We start from the raw sequence: 18940 nt of genomic DNA on the forward strand, positions 1-18940 counted from the left end.
GGGTGCCTAGCATGAACTGATCACTTGCTTTCGAGATAAAATGACCTCGTGACATGAGCTCTCGTGTGCAGGGTCAGCATGCTGACTCTCTGCTGTTCCTGTTTGGCGCACGTTGCTATATACTGAGCAACAGTTGGGCAGCCATGTACCGAGTGACACTCTGGGTGATGTGCCTACCTCTCTACATGCCTCCATTGTGTTTGGAGTTAATACAATGAGTGCCTTGCTTCTGGACAATCTGACCCCTGACTTTGTTCAGGTTGTTGAAGCTGTGCTCATGTACAGTATCACAAAATGGACATAAAAGCACTGGAGAAAAAGCACAAAAGATTGACATGGATGATACCAGAACACTGAGGGTACAGCTATCAGGATAGACTGCAGGCTGGTGCTCTTTTCTCTGAGGCTGAGGGGTGACTTGATAGTAGTCTTTAAATTTATGAAGGGGTTTGATAGGGTAACTGTAGAGAAGGTGTTTCCACTTGTGAGGTAGACCAAAATTAGCAGTCATAAATATAAGATGGTCACTAATAAATCCAATAAGGAATAAAAATTCTAAATTGGGGAAAAGCAACTTTTGCTAAGCTCAGAGGGGATTTAGCCATAGTGGACTGGAAACAGCTACTTGAAGGTAAATCAGTGTCCGTGCAGTGGGAGGCATTCGAGGAGGAGATCCGGAGGGTTCAGACCAAATATGTGTCCTTAAAGAAAAAAGGTGGGACCAACAAATCTAGAGCCCCCTGGATGTCTAGGAACATACAGGGTAGGATAAAGAAAAAAAGGGAGGCGTATGACAGATACCGAGGGCTAAATATTGCAGAATCTTTAGAGGAGTACAGAAAGTGCAGGGGTGCAATTAAAAAGGATTTTAGGAAAGCAAAGAGAGAGCATGAAAAATTCTTATCAAGGAAAACCCAAAGATGTTTTATAAATATATTAAGAGTAAGAGGATAACTAAAGAAAGGGTAGGACCTATTGGAGATCATGGGGGTAATCTGTGTGTGGAGGCAGGAGATGTCGATAGGGTTCTTTATGAAAACAGATGCAAAGTATTCATTAAGGAGAGGGCGAAGCAGACATTGCTATCAGGGAGGAGGAGTGTGAAATATTAGATGAAATAAACATAGTGAGAGAGGAAGTATTAAGGGGTTTAGCAGCTTTAAAAGTGGATAAATCCCCAGGCCCGGATGAAATGTATCCCAGGCTGTTAAGCGAAGCGAAAGAGGAACTAGCAGAGGCCCTGACCATCATTTTCCAATCCTCTCTGGCTTCAGGTGTGGTACTGGAGGACTGCTAATGTGGTACCCTTGTTTAAAAAGGGAGAGAAGGATAGACCGAGTAATTACAGGCCAGTCAGCCTAACCTCGGTGATGGGAAAATTATTGTAGAGTTCTGAAGGACAGGATAAATCTTCATTTAGAAAGACACGGATTAATCAAGGATAGTCAGCACGGATTTGTTAAGGGAAGGTAGTGTCTGACAAACTTGATTGCATTTTTTGAGGAGGTAACGAGGGTAGATGAGGGTCATGCGTTTGATGTAGTGTATATGGACTTTAGCACGGCTTTTGATAAGGTTCTACATGGCAGACTGGACACAAAGTTAAAAGCCCATGGGATCCAGGGCAAAGTGTCAAGTTAGATTCAAAACTGGCTCGGAGGCAGGAAGCAGAGGGTAATGTTTGATGGGCGTTTTTGTGACTGGAAGGCTGTTTCCAGTGGGGTTCCGCAGGGCTCATTATTAGGTCCCTTGCTTTTTATTATGGTATATATATCGATGATCTAGACTTGAATATAGGGGGTATGATTAAGAAGTTTGTAGATGATACTAAAATCGGCTGTGTGGTTGATACTGAAGAAGGAAGCTGTAGACTGCAGGAAGATATCAATAAATTGGTCGGGTGGGCAGAACAGTGGCAAATGGAATTCAATCTGGAGGAGTGTGAGTTAATGCATTTGGGGAGGGCTAACAAGGAAAGGGAATACACATTAAAGGGTAGGACACTGAGTAGTGTAGAGGAACAAAGGGACCTTGGAGTGCATGTCCACAGATCCCCGAAGGTAGCAGGCCAGGTAGATAAGGTGGTTAAGAAGGCATACGGAATGCTTGCCTTTATTAGCCGTGACATAGAATACAAGAGCAGGGGGGTTATGTTTCAGCTGTATAAAACACTGGTTAAGCCTCAGCTAGAGTACAGCATGCAGTTGTGGTCACCACATTACAGGAAAGATGTGACTGCACTAGAGAGGGTACAGAGGAGATTTACAAGGATGCTGATGGGAGTTAGAGAATCTTAGCTATGAGGAAAGACTGGATAGACTGGGTTTGTTTTCTTTGGAACAGAGGAAGCTGAGGGGGGACCTTATTGAGGTGTTTAAAATTATATGGGGCCTAGATAAAGTGGATAGAAAGGTCCTATTTCCCTTGGCAGAGGGGTCAAAAACCAGGGGGCACAGATTTAAAGTACAGGAAACTCTCGTTTAAACGGCACCTAAATATCCGGAATTCTCTCTTAACCGGCAAAATTCATACTCCGAAAACACCTCAATAACCAGAAATGTTGCCGAGTCAGAGTCTCCCGCGGTGGCTGAGTTAGTCAGTGGGGGTAGTTCTCCAAACTGCCACTACTCGTCTTCTTGGCACTGTCAGAAGTCCGAACACCTCAATAACAGGAGTCTGACTCTTTGTTTGTTAAAAATAGCCTCGGTAGATAACCCTCTCCGTCATCCGGAATTTTTAATCAACCGGCAGCATCCCGGTCCCGTCGGTGCCGGATACCAGAGAGTTTCCTGTAATTGGTGGAAGGTTTAGAGGGGATTTGAGGGGAAATTTCTTCAACCAGAGGGTTGTGGGGGTCTGGAACTCACTGCCTGAAAGGGTGGTAGAGGCAGAAACCCTAACCACATTTAAAAAGTACTTGGGATGCTGTAACCTGCAGGGCTACGGGCCTAGAGCTGGGAAGTGGGATTAGGTTGCATAGCTCTTTGATGGCCGGCGCGGACACGATGAGCCGAAATAGCCTCCTTCCGTGCTGTAACTTTGTATGATTCTAATTCCAGAGAAACTTCTTTACCCAGAGAGTGGTGAGAATATGGAACTCACTGCCACGTGGAGTAGTTGAGGTGAATAGCATAGATGCATTTAAGGGGAAGCTAGATAAGCACATGAGGGAGAAAGGAATATAAGGATATGGTGATGGGGTTAGATGCAGAGGGGTGGGAGGAGACTCGTGTGGAGCATAAACACCGGCATAGAGCTGTTGGGCCCAATGTTCTGATTCGATGCAATATTAGCATTAACTGCTACCAACTGCTTTCAATTTGTATACGATTGACTTTGTTTTCCAGCACTCGCCATCTCCGTCAATTCAGCTGGCTACAGATTCAACATTATTCAAATAATTTCCTAACCGAGCATCATATAGTATGGATGCTGAATCTCCCACTATTTTTCCACCTATCCAAGTTGGAAAGTGTAGCCTGACAATACCATGAATGCTGGCACCCGAAACACTGACTGTCCTGTATAGAGAGGTGTACCTGTATCACTTGAACTTTCGGTTAGACAACAATTTACCATGATCGGGCTTAGCTGCATTCGTAGTCACTACACACCCAACAGTCTTGCACCTTACAGCAACATTTAGTCTCCTGGATTGTGTCCCGCGCTCTCTTTCAAACCAGCATTTCTTTACTTTATGTCCCACTTTGCACCTTTTATTTTTGATTGGCTGCACTAAGCTGTCAACTGATTGTCTGATTTGTTGAGATTCCCACCACTCATTGTGGGGGACCAACCTCGTCGCCCACAGATTGGCTTCCCAGCACTTGAGATTTTGCAAAAGATTAGCTTGTTCAGGCATCTGACTTGGAGAGGGGGGGGGCTTGCCCCGATTCAATCAACCAAAGCATTAAATTGTCAGTAATCACTTCCAGGAACTGGTGTGTGCACATTAATTGATGTATACACTCTTTGCTGTAGCCACAGCGTCAGTACATCATCCATCTCTCAACTGTGGTCCTGTGTTATCCGTAACATTTTTAATTTACATTTAAACACTTCTGACATTACATCATGAGCAGCAAGAACTGCTTGTTTTATGTCATTATAATCCACATTATAAGTACTTTACCGCTGAGTGGCGGCACCAGCATTTATACCAGTAGTTCTTTACCCTACTTATGATGGTTTGTAAACCATTCTATAGTCCTTAAAACTCTTTACTCTGCCCCTTCTTCACAATTTGGAATAAAATTAAATTTGAGACGATTATTCTGCACAGCTATGGGCTGGATCAACTGGACTGCACTCACTACTTTGCCTTGTTACTACCCTTCCAATCCTCAAAAGCCTCCTGAAAACTTACCTCTTCGATCCACCATTCCCATTCATTGTACACCCCTCAACCTTAGAAAACACTAAAATGAAGAGCAGTTGGCAAATGCAACATGTTTTAATTAAATCTTTCTGACCAGGCAATTATAAATACAGGAATTGTGGAAAGATATTTTAGTTAAATATTAGAGAGTAGTGAAACCTTTAGAGTGTGGTGTGTGCCCTGTTTGATGGGCCCCAGGAGAAATGTATGCAAAGGTGAAGAACATAGGTACCATCACACGTTCACTGATAACTAGCATTCTTGGTCCTAAGTTGCAGCCAGATATGAGGGACCTGGCTGCATGCATTGACTTGGCCAGTGACTTTCCTCTGTGCAACCTGCAGCCTCGGGCCCTCCATTGCTGTATCTCTTGCAGCAGGACATTCAACTTTTAAGTATCAAGGGGATTAGTGTTGCCTACATATCTCCACTAGTCTAGAAACATAGAAGATAGGAGCAGGAATAGGCCATTCGGCCCCTCGAGCCTGCTCCGCCATTCAATGCGATTATGGCTGATCATCCAAATTCAGTACCCGGTCCCTGCTTTCTCCCCATACCCCTTGATCCCTTTAGCCTTGAGAAATATATCCAACTCCTTCTTGAATATATTTAATGAATTGGCCTCTACTGCCTTCTGTGGTAGAGAATTCCACAGGTTCACCACTCTCTGGGTGAAGAAATTCCTCCTCATTTCTGTCCTAAATGGCCTACCCCTTATCCTTAGATTGTGACCCCTGTTTCTGGACTCCCCGACCATCGGGAACATCCTTCCAGCATCTAGTCTGTCTAGTCCTGTTAGAATTTTATAAGTTTCGATGAGATCCCCTCTCATTCTTCTAAACTCCAGCGAGTACAAGCCCAATCGATCTAATCTCTCCTCATACGTCATTCCTGCCATCCCAGGTATCAGCCTGGTGAATCTTCGCTGAACTCCTTCCATGGCAAGAACATCCTTCCTCAGATAAGGCGACCAAAACTGCACACAATACTCAAGATGTGGTCTCACCAAGGCCTTGTACAACTGCAGCAAGACACCCTTGTTCCTGTACTCAAACCCTCTCGCTAGGAAGGCCAACATACCATTTGCCGCCTTAACCGCCTGCTGCACCTGCATGCTTACCTTCAGCGACTGGTGCACAAGGACACCAGGTCTTGTTGCACTTCCCCTTCTCCCAATCTATTGCCATTCAGATAATAATCTGCCTTCCTGTTTTTGCTACCAAAGTGGATAACCTCACATTTAGCCACATTATATTGCATCTGCCATGCTTCTGCCCAATCACCCAACCTGTCCAAATCATCCTGGAGTTTCTCGGCATCCTCCTCACAGCACACAGGCCCACCCAGCTTTGTGTCGTCTGCAAATTTGGAGATATTACATCTAGTTCCCTTGTCTAGATCATCATTAATATATATTGTGAATAGCTGGGGTCCAAGGACCGATCCCTGCGGTACCCCACTAGTCACTGCCTGCCACTCGGAAAAAGACCCGTTTATTCCAACTCTCTGCCTTCTGTCTGCCAACCAGTTCTCTATCCAAGTCAGTACCTTGCCCCCAATCCCATGTGCCTTAACTTTACACGCTAATCTCTTATGCGGGACCTTATCGAAAGCCTTCTGAAAGTCCAAATACACCACATCCACTGGTTCTCCCTTATCTATTTTACCAGTTACATCCTCAAAAAATTCCAGTAGATTAGTCTACTTTCTAGTCTACTTTCTGCCACTACCCCAAATTCCCCTTTAATGGCATGGTATAGCCCTTTAAGAGCTGCTATCTTGATGGATTTCACATGTGCTCCAGGCCAAGGTGCCTGGGCATGCTTTTCACTGACCCTATTCAGATTAGAGTGGGGAGCGCCTATCATAAAGTTTGGCACAGTCTGCCCTTTGATCTGCTGGCAAAGGTGAAAAATCAGGGCCTTTACATTTGCAACTATTCAGCTGTGTGAAGAACCACAATCGGGCCCAAACCTGTTCTTGTATGTTGGCCAGAAGAGGGTCCCTCGATAGCAGTTGGGAGCAGGGGCCATTGCTGTCTCTCCCTCTTCCTGACCCAAGAGCACTGAGGTCATCAACTGCCCTATGACCTTCTGGTCTGTATGACTTTGTGCTACACCAGACATAGGATTTGGTAACTACGCTTTCTAGTGAGAAAAACAATTCAAATAATTTTTTGACACTGCAAAAATGCAGGCGGTAGGAGTTTTTTTTAAATTGAGACTTACTGACAGATTTCAAATGTTGCAACAGATGTTTTAGTGAGGCTAAAAGTCAGCAAACACCCAAATCTCAGAATTTCTGGTGAAAGTAAAAATAGACGTTTGTGTTTGTGAGGCCCCACATCCCGTTGAGTGGTGTGCAGTACATTGATTAAGTCCTTCATTACAGTACTTATGTTCTCCTGTCCCAGGTGTTGCTGAAGTTGGTGGATCAGCACCGACAGAAACAATACGTTACACCTCGAGTGCTGCAGCAAGTCCTTAACTACCTGAATCAAGGTGTCAGCCACTCTCTCACGTGGAAACAAATGAAGCCGCACATTCAGGTAAGCACAATTTGAGCTTTGCACATCTGCTTTTTTTCTTTTACAACTTTGTGCTGTTAGATGGCTGGTGAAGGGTGAGAGTTGTATCACTGACAAGCTGGTTCTTGGCAATTTGAAAGTTTCTGTAAAAGTTAGATATCCTTTTTTTTTTCTTCACTGGCCTCGGAGCATTTAGGCTGGTTGTAGTTTCACAGCTTCTACCTCAACAACAAATTTGGGTCTAATGAGAGGGAGGCTTTTATTGCAAGGGGGCTGGAGTATAAAAGCAGGGAAGTCTTGCTGCAGTTATACAGGGTACTGGTGAGGCCACACCTGGAATATTGCGCACAGTTTTGGTTTCCATATTTAAGAAAAGATATACTTGCTCTCGAAGCAGTTCAGAGAAGGTTCACTCGGTTGATTCCGGAGATGAGGGGGTTGAATTATGAGGATAGGTTGAGTAGGTTGGGCCTCTACTCATTGGAGTTCAGAAGAATGAGAGGCGATCTTATCGAAACATATAAGATTGTGAGGGGGCTTGATCGGGTGGATGCGGTGAGGATGTTTCCACTGATGGGTGAGACTAGAACTAGGGGGCATAATCTTAGAATAAGGGGCTGCCCTTTCAAAACTGAGATGACGAGAAACTTCTTCACTCAGAGGGTAGTAAATCTATGGAATTTGCTACCTCAGAGAGCTGTGGAAGCTGCGACACTAAATAAATTTAAAACGGAGATAGACAGTTTCCTAGCTGATAAGGGAATTAGGGGTTACGGGGAGCGGGCAGGGAAGTGGACGTGAATCTAGGTTCGGATCAGCCATGATCCTATTGAATGGCGGAGCAGGCCCGAGGGGCCGTATGGCCTACTCCTACTTCTTATGTTCTTATGTAGGAACTGAATGAAATCAGTATTTGTAGGGAAATGGTGTTAGGGAAATTGACGGGATTGAAGGCCAATAAATCCCCAGGGCCTGATAATCTACATCCTAGTGTACTTAAGGAAGTGGCCCTAGAAATAGTAGATGCATTGCTGGTCATCTTCCAAAATTCTATAGACTCTGGAACAGTTCCCATGGATTGGAGGGTAGCTAATGTAACCCCACTATTTAAAAAAGGTGGTAGAGAGAAAACGGGGAATTACAGACCAGTAAGCCTCACATCGGTAGTGGGGAAAATGCTAGAGTCCATTATAAAAGATGTAATAACAGAGCACTTGGTAAGCAGTGACAGGATCGGACAAAGTCAACATGGATTTACAAAAGGTAAATCATGCTTGACTAATCTACTGGAATTTTTTGAGGATGTAACTGGTAGAATAGATAAGGGAGAACCAGTGGATGTGGTGTATTTGGACTTTCAGAAGGCTTTCGATAAGGTCCCGCATAAGAGGCTAGCGTGCAAAGTTAAAGCACATGGGATTGGGCGTAAGGTACTGACTTGGATGGAAAACTGGTTGGCAGACAGGAAGCAAAGAGTTGGAATAAACGGGTCTTTTTCTGAGTGGAAGGCAGTGATTAGTGGAGTACCGCTGGGATCGGTGCTAGGACCCCAGTTATTCACTATATATATTAATGATCTAGATGAGGGAACTAGATGTAATATCTCCAAGTTTGCAGATGACACAAAGCTGGGTGGGCGTGCGTGCTGTGAGGAGGATGCAGAGAAACTCCAGAACGATTTGGACAGGTTGGGCAATTGGGCAGATGCAGTATAATGTGGATAAATACGAGGTTATCCACTTTGGTGGCAAAAACAGGAAGGCAGATTATTATCTGAATGGCAATAGATTGGGAAAAGAGGAAGTGCAACGAGACCTGGGTGTCCTTGTGCACCAGTCGCTGAAGGTAAGCATGCAGGTGCAGCAGGCGGTTAAGAAGGCAAATGGCATGCTGGCCTTCATAGCGAGAGGATTCGAGTACAGGAGCAAGGATGTCTTGCTGCAGTTCTACAGGGCCTTGGTGAGACCACATCTTGAGTATTGTGTGCAGTTTTGGTCGCCTTATCTGAGGAAGGATGTTCTTGCCATGGAGAGAGTGCAGCGAAGATTCACCAGACTGATACCTGGGAATACAGGAATGACTTATGAAGAGAGATTGGGTCGATTAGGATTATATTCGCTAGAGTTTAGAAGAATGAGGGGGGATCTCATTGAAACTTATAAAATTCTAACAGGACTGGATAGACTAGATGCAGGAAGGCTGTTCCCAATGGCGGGGAAGTCCAGAACCAGGGGTCACAGTCTAAGTCTAAGGATAAGGGGTAAGCCATTTAGGACAGAGATGAGGAGGAATTTCTTCACCCAGAGAGTGGTGAACCTGTGGAATTCTCTACCACAGAAGGCAGTAGAGGCCAATTCATTAAATATATTCAAGAAGGAGTTAGATATATTTGTTAAGGCTAAAGGGATCAAGGGATATGGGGAGAAAGCCGGGACAGGGTACTGAATTTGGGTGATCAGCCATGATCGCATTGAATGGCAGAGCAGGCTCGAGGGGCCGAATGGCCTACTCCTGCTCTTCTATGTTTCTATGTTGCATCTTTAACGCAGTAAACCGTCCCAAGAGTGATATCAGACAAAATTTTACATTGAGCCAAGTAAGATATTAGGACAGGTGACCAGGTAGGTTTTAAGGAGCGTCTTAAAGGAGGGAAGAGAGGTGGAGAAGTTTATGGAGGGAATTTCCAGAGCTTAGCACCTAGACAGCTGAAGGCTCTGCTGACCATCCGGGAATCCCCAGCTAATATCAACTAACTCAGCTCAGATTGCGAATTGAAATTGGCACATTCTGGTTAAATGGCCTAGTTCTACACTTTTTTAACACAACGTGACTATAGGCAAGGCACTAATACTATTTGATTTTTAAATGGTCTCCTTGGTAACCATAGTCACCGTGGTAACCTTTACATGACATGACATGATATGAAGGTGACACTTTTCGTGATCCTGTGGATACAGTGCTTAAATTTAATTTGCCATACCCCATTTATATTGACTCTCTGGACCTTCCATGGGTTGTGCTGATCATTTTTGTGCTGGTAATCCCTGGTATATTAAACATGAGCCTCGCTGCTTACCACTGAGATGGTGAACTGCTGGTTAATCAGCTGCTCAGCCTCTCTCGTGATGAGCTGCTCAGAATATTGGTCCTCATTTTGTGTTCACTTTCAGCCCAAAGCTGGCACTCTGAGCAGCTCAGCTGTTTAAAGTGTTCATGAGTGCTAATTCTGGGTTGAAAATGAGTGAAGCGCTAGGTGGCTTATCATTAATAGTGCGTAGGTTCTGAGCAATCCGTTCAACAGAAACGGATTCCAGCTGATCAGTACAAGTGATTAAAAAAAAATCCAGAGAGTTAATATAAAGGGGTTTTAGCAAGCACTGTTGGGTGGCGAGCAGCTGGTCAATCTCCTGTTCAAATCACCAGTCAGCATCATTCAGCGCAGTAGATATTGGGAATCCCCCTCTGCTAATCAAATAGTTATGGTAAAGTGGTGTGTTATCCGTTACTCCCGACCTCTCAACTGTGTCGTCTAATATCAGTAAACTATTACTAAACAGAGTTCTTGATTGATTGAGTTCCAGAACAGTTTATAATGCAAATAAACTGGCAATGATACCGACAATAACTGGTGCTACCTGGTAGTCTCTGAGCTCACCACCTAGCTGCCATTTACAAGGCTTAGTTAAGCATTGCAAACCTTCAAGTCAATATTAACCTACAAGCTATGTGATGTGAGCTCAGTAACAAAAGCTGTCACAAATTCCATTTATAGCTGTTGTATAAACCCTGCCATTATAAATCTTTAGTGCATGTAATTGATTTCTTCAGGCGAGCGAGAGAACAGGCATGCACTAGGACTTAAGAAATCCTTCAGGAAAAATAGAATAGGAAAAACCACTGGGAATATCAGTAACTAGATCCCATTACCACACTGATGTCTTCAGGCTACGCTTCAGCGTATGAAACTCAACAGAGGAATTACATGCAAATGGCAATAATATTGTGCTGCTGCTCATTATAATCTTAAATGCACTAGTTTTATTTTTAGGGGCATGTGTATGTGTATGTGTGCATTGCTGGTTTTAACGGCAGTAAAAATGACCACACTGCCACTGCAAATGTGGAAAGACTTCATTCATACTATATGTACTCGCACACGGGAACTCACTTGTACATCTTTACAATTCCATCCAATAACGCAACAACAAAAAAAGACCTTTGTATAAGATGAGAGTCACCATTACACAGCGTCTCTCAGCCGATTCTCTCCCACCAGGTTGACTGGTGTCCGGTAGTACATTTTTTCTCTGATCTTTCCCATATCAAGTAGAGCATTCCTATCAATTGTTGCTCCACTCCTTCAACACTAACATTTAAATGCAATGCTCCCTCCTGACTTCTGTCAAGGCTGCAACTGCCGATTTGAAATCTCCTCTACTAGCTGGTTTCTGATTTTTGTATTGGGAGTGGGAGCTAGGACAGGAGTCAGGAGCGAAAGTTGCTATTTAGTTACCACAGCGTTGGAGGTGTAGAACGGAGCAACAGCTGATGGCTATGGTAGAAATGCATCTTTGGGGAGATTGTTTTGCTAGGATGGAAACCTGAGGCGGTCTGACCCATTTATAGATGACCCAATTCCCTCAACTCTGCCACAAACAGGGACCTAAAATTCCAGTCTATATATAGTCATGTGTGTGTGTATATATATATATAATGTGTTTCCTCTACATTTCTGAATCATGAATATTCATAGAAGTTCGGTTTACATTACCTTTATAGTCCAGTAAGAGTGACAGCAGTAGAGAGCAAGCTTGCAATATCCTTTATTTGGTTATGTCATAAAGTTTAAATTTTTTTTATTGATGCACTTAGTAAGATGTATACACCAATGAGCAACACACTCGTGGAGAATGGACGATGAAAAATCAACATGTTCAAAAGATTATATTCGATCCGTTTGATCGCGTCCTTCCAAAACAACAGCCCCACCGTCCTGCAACTGGGACATCTAGCTGTTTCTTGAATGAGTCCAGTTCCTTCCCTCAACCAATAATCAGTAAACTGTTTTCGATCATGTGCTCACTGTTAGCAGGGTAGCACTGAGATAAAACCCCCCTGTGTTTTGTTACATAGCAGTGCACAGCCAGGTATCCTGAACCAGTTGCTATGGGGGTTGATGCGGCAACGCCTGCCCATAGACTGCAACGTTCTCACAGTATCCAAGCAGTAGAGGGACTTGTAGAAGTGGCCACGACAGGACCATGCGGATTAGAAATGACACAAAAGGTGGCGTTTCTCGAGGGGCTGAATGGCCTACTCCTGTTCCTATATTTCTATTAGAAATGGGTGTGGTGGAGCTCGAATACGCTGAATACTAGACTGAAGGGACGCAGCGAGTCTCCACATGATGAATTTTGAATCTCCACTTGCTGCAGCAGTGAGGCTTTGCCATACTGATGGAAGAGCCAGTCACCTTGGTCCACTCCTGTACTCCTATCAGTAACTGCCTGTAGGAGCAACATTGACAGGAGCTCCAAAGCAGTTCTGCTCTTTGCTTGGCTCGGACAGGAAGACTGCAGCAAGAAAAAAGAGAATCTGAATTCAGTAAAAATGTCATTATTAGATTATGCTGTAAAACAATATGGTTCTTTATCCCAGCCTGATATTTGGTTGGCCCCTTTTTGGGTCAATATCAGCTATAAAATGAAGGAGATGTCAACACACTCTGATTCTAATACTGTACAAAGCAAAATACTGTGGATGCTGAAAATCTGAAATGAAAACAGAAAATGCTGGAAATACTCAGCAGGTCAGGCAGCATCCGTGGAAAGAGAAACAGAGTTAACGCTTCAGGTCGATGACTTTTGTCAGAACTGGAAAAAGTTAGAAATATAACGGCCCAGAAATTCGGGTCTCCACGGGTGAGTACGCACAGGGTACTCACCCGTAGGCCCAATGGAAGTGCCGGTTTCCTGCATGCGCTGTGCATGCGTGGGAAACCGGCACTTCCATTCCTCTGAACGAAGGGGTTCAGAGGTCGAACGCGTGCGCATCGAACTTCGGTCTTTTTTACAGGCTCTCCTGGGAACGTAAGCCTGCAGAATTTAGAAATGTAAAAAGCAGGCGTAAGGCCTGTTTTTTACAAGGTAAGTGGTGAATTAATTAAAATTAAAACATTTTTTCCACAGGTTTATTATTTTAAAATACTTTAAAGCAAGGTAAGTTTATTTTTAGCCCTGTTAGAAAATAAAATTATTTTTTTCAAAAATTTAAATTATTGTTTAAAATAGTTATTTCATGTAATTTATAGTTTATTTAAAAATGATTTAAAAAAAAATGTATTTGAAGATTTAGTGCTATTTTGGGGCCGTAGTATTTATAAGTCTTGACAGCACTTCCTGTCAAGACTTATGAATGGAGCATTCCCTGCGCCGATTGGCTCCCCATGGCCCACGTGATCCCAGGGGATGCATCGAACTAACTGCGCCCCTGGGATACGCAAGCACTGCGCGCCGGCAGCTGGACCAGGCCCCAGATCGGAATTCCACGGGGCCCCACAGCTCAACGGCCGGCGCGCAAGGTAACTGCAGATTGGGGGCTTGCACCCGCGGGAATATCCCGACCCAAATTTCTGGGCCAACATGTTTTAAACAAGTGCAGAGGCAGGGAAAGGGGGAGGGGAGAAAAGAACAATAGGGAATTTCTGTGGTAGGGTGGAAGGCCGGAGTGATTAAATGACAAAAGGTATGATAATACAAAGCAAAAGGAGATGGTAATGGGACAAGTAAAGAACCAAAAGATGGGTCTAGAAGAGATGTAAATGGGAATAGCAGAATCATCAACAGCTGCTGTCTGAAAAATTGCCACTCTGATTCTAACCTGGCTGCCAAACAATGCTGTGCATCAAGAGAGCTGTTTATACCTGTTTGCACAGCCATTGCAAAAGCTAACTTATGACTTGCCGTCAATGAGGAGTTTTGAGGCTGCACTAATTCATTGGAGGGAAAACTTTATTTGGAAATATAAAGCTGGTTTGACTCTTGCATTTAAAAAAAAATGACTTCAGGACCTCTGTCCCCTCACTGTTGAAAATGTGGAAAGACTTCATGCATATAATACCTGTATTTCCTAGGTAGAGTGGTGAGAGAAGTGAGTGGCAGCGATGTATTGAAGATCTTGGACAGGAAAGGGCAGTTTAGAGCTGGGGCTTTTTAGAAAGGAGGGTGGTGAGGTGATTTTGAAAGGGATGGGAATGATGCCAGAAGGTAAGGAGAGGCTGATCTGGCAAGACCAGTTGCACACCATGTACTCTCGTGTGCAGCACCTTCGAGCCCATAGGGAGAGTGGACATGGGAGACCGTTTTGGAGCTGAAGCATTTGGGGTGGGGCTGGAAGGGAGCAGAGCTGCAGCACTGGGGGAGGTCCTGTGGGAACTGATAGTAGACTTGACCGGGATAGAGCTGAGCTGGAGTGGACCCAGAGGAGCAGAGGCTGGGCTGAGTGGGTGAAATGCTTGGGGTAGAGGATTAATGAAGGGACTAACGGAATAATCTGATTAATCCATAGTGTCACAAGGCCAGCCTGGATCAATCCTGTGATTTGATTGGACATTGATATCACTTGATTAGCTTACTTGATTGGTCCATGCTGAAGGCTCACTATTATTGTACTACAGGTACAAACCTTGTTGTATTAGAGATAGTACCTTCATAGTAGGAGAATCATCACTCGTGACGATAGCGAGGCAGGGCATTAATTTGACTGCATACTGGTGGTTGTAGACCACAATCTGATTGATGACTTTGGGTTAGGGAATGTGGTAAAATGAATTCCAGCACCTGAAGCTCTTTCTTTCTTTTCCCCCCCCCCCCTTTCTTTCTCGCTCTCCTGCTCCTGCTCTCCCTGTCCTGCTCTCGTTTGCACTTTTCCCTGCCCCCTTTCTCCTCTCTTTCCCCCCCCCCCCCCCCCCCCCACTAACCCATTATTGATACAGAGCATTTCTGAAGAAGTAGTCTTCCCACTGATGTGTTACAAAGATGAAGATGAGGAGCTCTGGCAGGAGGATCCATACGAATACATTCGGATGAAATTTGGTGAGGTCCACAAAATGTCCCTGGATTTGATTGTGCTATAGATTTTCTTCTATGTTATTAAAAGCAGAGCGAACCTGACAGTAATTTCTATTCCCTCTCCACTGTCCCAGCAAAAAGGCAATTTTATTTAATTTTGAAACCAAGATAATTAAAATCAGCTAGTTGCTGCATATATCACTTTGGGCACTGCAGTATTAGTTGTTAATTAGTGTATGTGAAAACTGCGGCTGCTCTGATTAGTAGTATTGTTGAAATGCTTTTCAGACGTATTCGTGGACCATGTCTCTCCAACCATTGCAGCCCAGAATTTCCTTTACACTGCAGCCAAGAAGAGAAAGGAGGTGAGGCACCCATTTCCCCTGTGTTCAAGTAAAATTCAGTTCTGCAACTATACAATTTCAGTATCAGTGAATTGCAGCTTGAAGTTTTGAGTACCTTTCGAACTCTGGGAAAATAACACACTTTGGCTTGTGGTGTCTTGAAATTTTTATGTGGCTTTAGGCTTTTTTGTGAAAGTTAAGACACTAGAGCTTACGGACCAGAAATTGCTGCAATGGCGGATTTCTTTCTGGGCCTCCAAGGTTGAGTGTCGTGTCAGGACCATAAATCACATAATTAACAGGGTCCTCTGCGATATTAATTACCAGCTCTAAATGTCTGGGGTGGGTATAATTTGTATTAACGTCATAAATCCAGCAATATTTTGATCAGCATTAAGTTCAATGGGGAACCTCATGGTGAGAAGGGACTTTTATCGGCTTTGGTGTGGCTAAAGGCTGAGTGGCGCAAATTGTCCAGCAATTTGAGGAGAACCGCAACTCGTGGGGTACAGGAAACTTTGTTATATCCGGCACCGACGGGACCGAGCTGTTGCCGATCTATCAAAACTGCCGGACGTACAAAGTTAATGTTGAAGCATACGGAGGTTTTCATCTCCGTATCTGACAACAAACACTATTGCTTAGCAACAGCTTGTAAACAGTCGGCCCGTACCTTGGAAGCATCTCTGTAGCTTAGCAACAGCTTCAGAGAGACTTTCCAGAGCCCGACTGTTGAAAACAAAGCCACGAGAAGAAAAAAAAACCTAACAAAACGGCTCCTGATTTCTGCCAGTAGATCGAGGTTTCCGGACATACAACCTCCGGATAAACCAAAGTTTCCTGTATCTCTTTTACTCCGCAAATTGCTGTTTTTTTCCTCATTAATTACGGCGAGCACTGCTAATGCGTCATTATAATGGCGTGACTTCCCAGCAATTTCTGGTTCAACTTTTAAGTGAGTCTTGACCCCACAGTGTCAGCCAAGGGGTTGGAGACGGGGCAGGACTTACTGCAGCAAAGTCTATTTACTCAGAAAATTAGTCTATTTAAATAGCACGCTACAGCAGTCTATGTACTCAGCAAACAGTATTTGAACAGAGTCTCTATGAACTACAGCAAACAGAACTCCTGACTAAAACTACAGCAAACTCTCCTGATAAAAGCATGATTATTTCTCCAGCAAAATGCAGTGAGTGGAGGATAGTTACATACAAATTATGTGCATAAAATCAGTCCCAGTCACTTACAGCAGTGCCGTCTTCAGGCGTAATTGATGGGGGAATTACCCAATCATCTCTGTTCTGGCCGGGACTTGTGTCACTATATGCAGCCTTTTTAAAAAAAAATTAAAAAAAAATCAACTCTCTCATTTATCAATGCACCAAGACAATGCAACTTATAACATGGTGATGAGTTGGTGCATCAACACACTGCGCCTTGGAAAGGTGCGAGAGAATTTGGCTTCTGATCTAGGCCATGCGGCCTGTGGAGGCCAGGTGCCTTCCCAGATAAAGGAGAGCCATTCCTGGACCAGCCTTTTCCTGTCGCCCTGCAGCGGATTCAGAGTGAGAATGGTAGAAGCCTGAAAACAGGCCACCTGCCTGCCTGCTCTGCCACGTTTGCTAGCTGTGAAGAAGCGGGGGGAAATCCCTCTGGGGAAGGGGAAAAGAGGAGCGATCGTACCTTCTCAAACAAGTAGAAAGTATTTGTATGCTACTGATGAGAAAACCTTGTCCAATGCTTATAGATCAACTTTTAAGTTCTGCAACATAGCCTAAGGCCTGATCTAAAGTAAATATTTAATTCCTATTTTTTCCCCCTCATAGACTAATGAAGATTGAAGATTTCACTATAAATGAGTTAAAAGTCGGACAAAATTAACTTTTTAAATTATTTATGTACAGTAACACACTTTCTTTGTAAAAACTGTGATCCTATTCCACTGTTTTGTCACTTTGAACTGATTTGACTTCTGTAGGTTTTGCCGAAGATGATGAGCTTTTGTTACCAGATTTTGACAAACCCGAGCGACGATCCTCGAAAGAAGGATGGGGCACTGCATGTAATTGGTTCTCTGGCGGATATTCTGCTGAAAGTAGGTTGATGAACAGGTTTCCAGAGAAATACTTATGCCAAGCTCCCCTTGATGGCTTAGGCAGTATAAAACTGAGCTGTGAGGATCAGAAGCTCCTAGGTTTGAGGCCCAGTCTGTGCTGAGTTAGCTGATCTCTGTCGGGGCAACAGTTAGGCTCCCGGAGTTAATGAGGAGAAGAAAAATACTGCAATTTGCAAGGCTGTAGGGAACGAGCTGTGGAGTGGGACTAATGGATAGCTCTATCAAAGAACTAGCACAGGCGCAATGGGCCTTCTGTGATGTAAGATTCTGTGAATTCAGTGACATCTGCATAGAGGGCATGTTTACATTTTGGGTGGAGATGGGACTGGCCTTGGCTGTTGACGTCTCTCACAGAGAATAGCCTTTCGACACTCAACTGTCTAGGTCCATGCATGTAGACTGGCCACTTATCTGAGGAGTCTGTGGCCCTATGACTACCCTGACAAAAGTCGTCATTTTCAGACAAGGGGAGAATGGTCAGAGAAGTAAAAGGTAGATAATCTGTTCTCAAAAGTTGGTAATATTATCTCTGAAGTAGGACCTGATTTGTAGTATCAAGAAATGCCAGGCACCTCCAGCACCTTTGTTGGTTTATAAACCCTCTTGGTCCACGATAGAGAAAATTGTGTAACATCATCTGTATAGTTTATTTCATTTAAAAAGAAAACAGAACAGTTTTGGGCAAAGGTATGAATAGGTAATATCCTGCTGCTAAATGTTACTAGTCACTTGCAATGCAATAAAGACATCTAGAGTTAGGAAAGGATATTGCATGGCTTTGCATGAATTCCACTTCCACAATCCCTGTAGTTTCTGTATTTTGAAAATAATATTTGATTGCTCAGCATCATGACTCCCCGTATAACACCGTTCAATATAAGGCAAAGCTCCCTGCACTCCGCCCAGCAATGCGTATATCAGTCTCAATTTTGGAAGAGCGCCTGCTACTGCATGCATTTCCCACATCAGACATCCTGTTGGTCCGCTGATGACCAGTCTAGTGTTGTGTTGGAGTTAGTGTTGTGGTGTGGGTTCATGTCCACCAGGATCTGGATCTGCATCTGAAACTGCCCAAACTCATCATGGGTGGAACCCTTCTAGCCAGTGAAGGAGACTTTCATCCCCTCAACTGAGTTGATTTCAAGCCCAGGTCTCGGACGTGTGAGGTCAATATCTAACCGTGAGAGGTCAATATCTAACCATCGGAGCCAACCAATCCTAATCTTTTAAATGTATTCTCTCACAGTTACCTCAAATTATTGTGCTTTTTGTTTTGCTCTTTTCTCATCTACTGTGAACTAAAGCTAACTTTATGTTTATACCAACAGAAAAATATATACAAGGGCCAAATGGAGTTGATGCTTCAGAATTATGTATTTCCACTCTTTAACTCTGAACTGGGCTATCTCCGAGCCAGGGTAAGCTCACATACCATGTGCATAATTTTGTGATGAGCAGCAGGTTAACCAAGACTGTTGTCCTTCTCTTTCACCCCTGCTTTATGTT

At 43.9% G+C, this 18940-nt stretch overlaps 1 protein-coding gene across 4 annotated transcripts in view; it reads left to right on the forward strand.

Annotated features, from left to right (window-relative positions):
* The window catches only part of ipo8 (importin 8), a 124130-nt gene that overhangs the window by 66201 nt on the left and 38989 nt on the right, over positions 1-18940 (forward strand). For all 4 annotated transcript variants that reach the window (XM_086008643.1, XM_086008645.1, XM_086008644.1 and 1 more), the window contains 5 exons: positions 6792-6926; positions 14899-14998; positions 15263-15339; positions 17297-17413; positions 18763-18852. In XM_086008643.1, the coding sequence (XP_085864769.1) occupies positions 6792-6926; positions 14899-14998; positions 15263-15339; positions 17297-17413; positions 18763-18852 (519 nt within the window). The remainder of the gene's footprint in view (positions 1-6791; positions 6927-14898; positions 14999-15262; positions 15340-17296; positions 17414-18762; positions 18853-18940) is intronic.

The sequence above is a fragment of the Somniosus microcephalus genome, chromosome 16, assembly GCF_052327205.1.
Source record: "Somniosus microcephalus isolate GS21.2 chromosome 16, FLI_Smic_1.0, whole genome shotgun sequence".
Classification (NCBI taxonomy): Eukaryota; Metazoa; Chordata; class Chondrichthyes; order Squaliformes; family Somniosidae; genus Somniosus; species Somniosus microcephalus.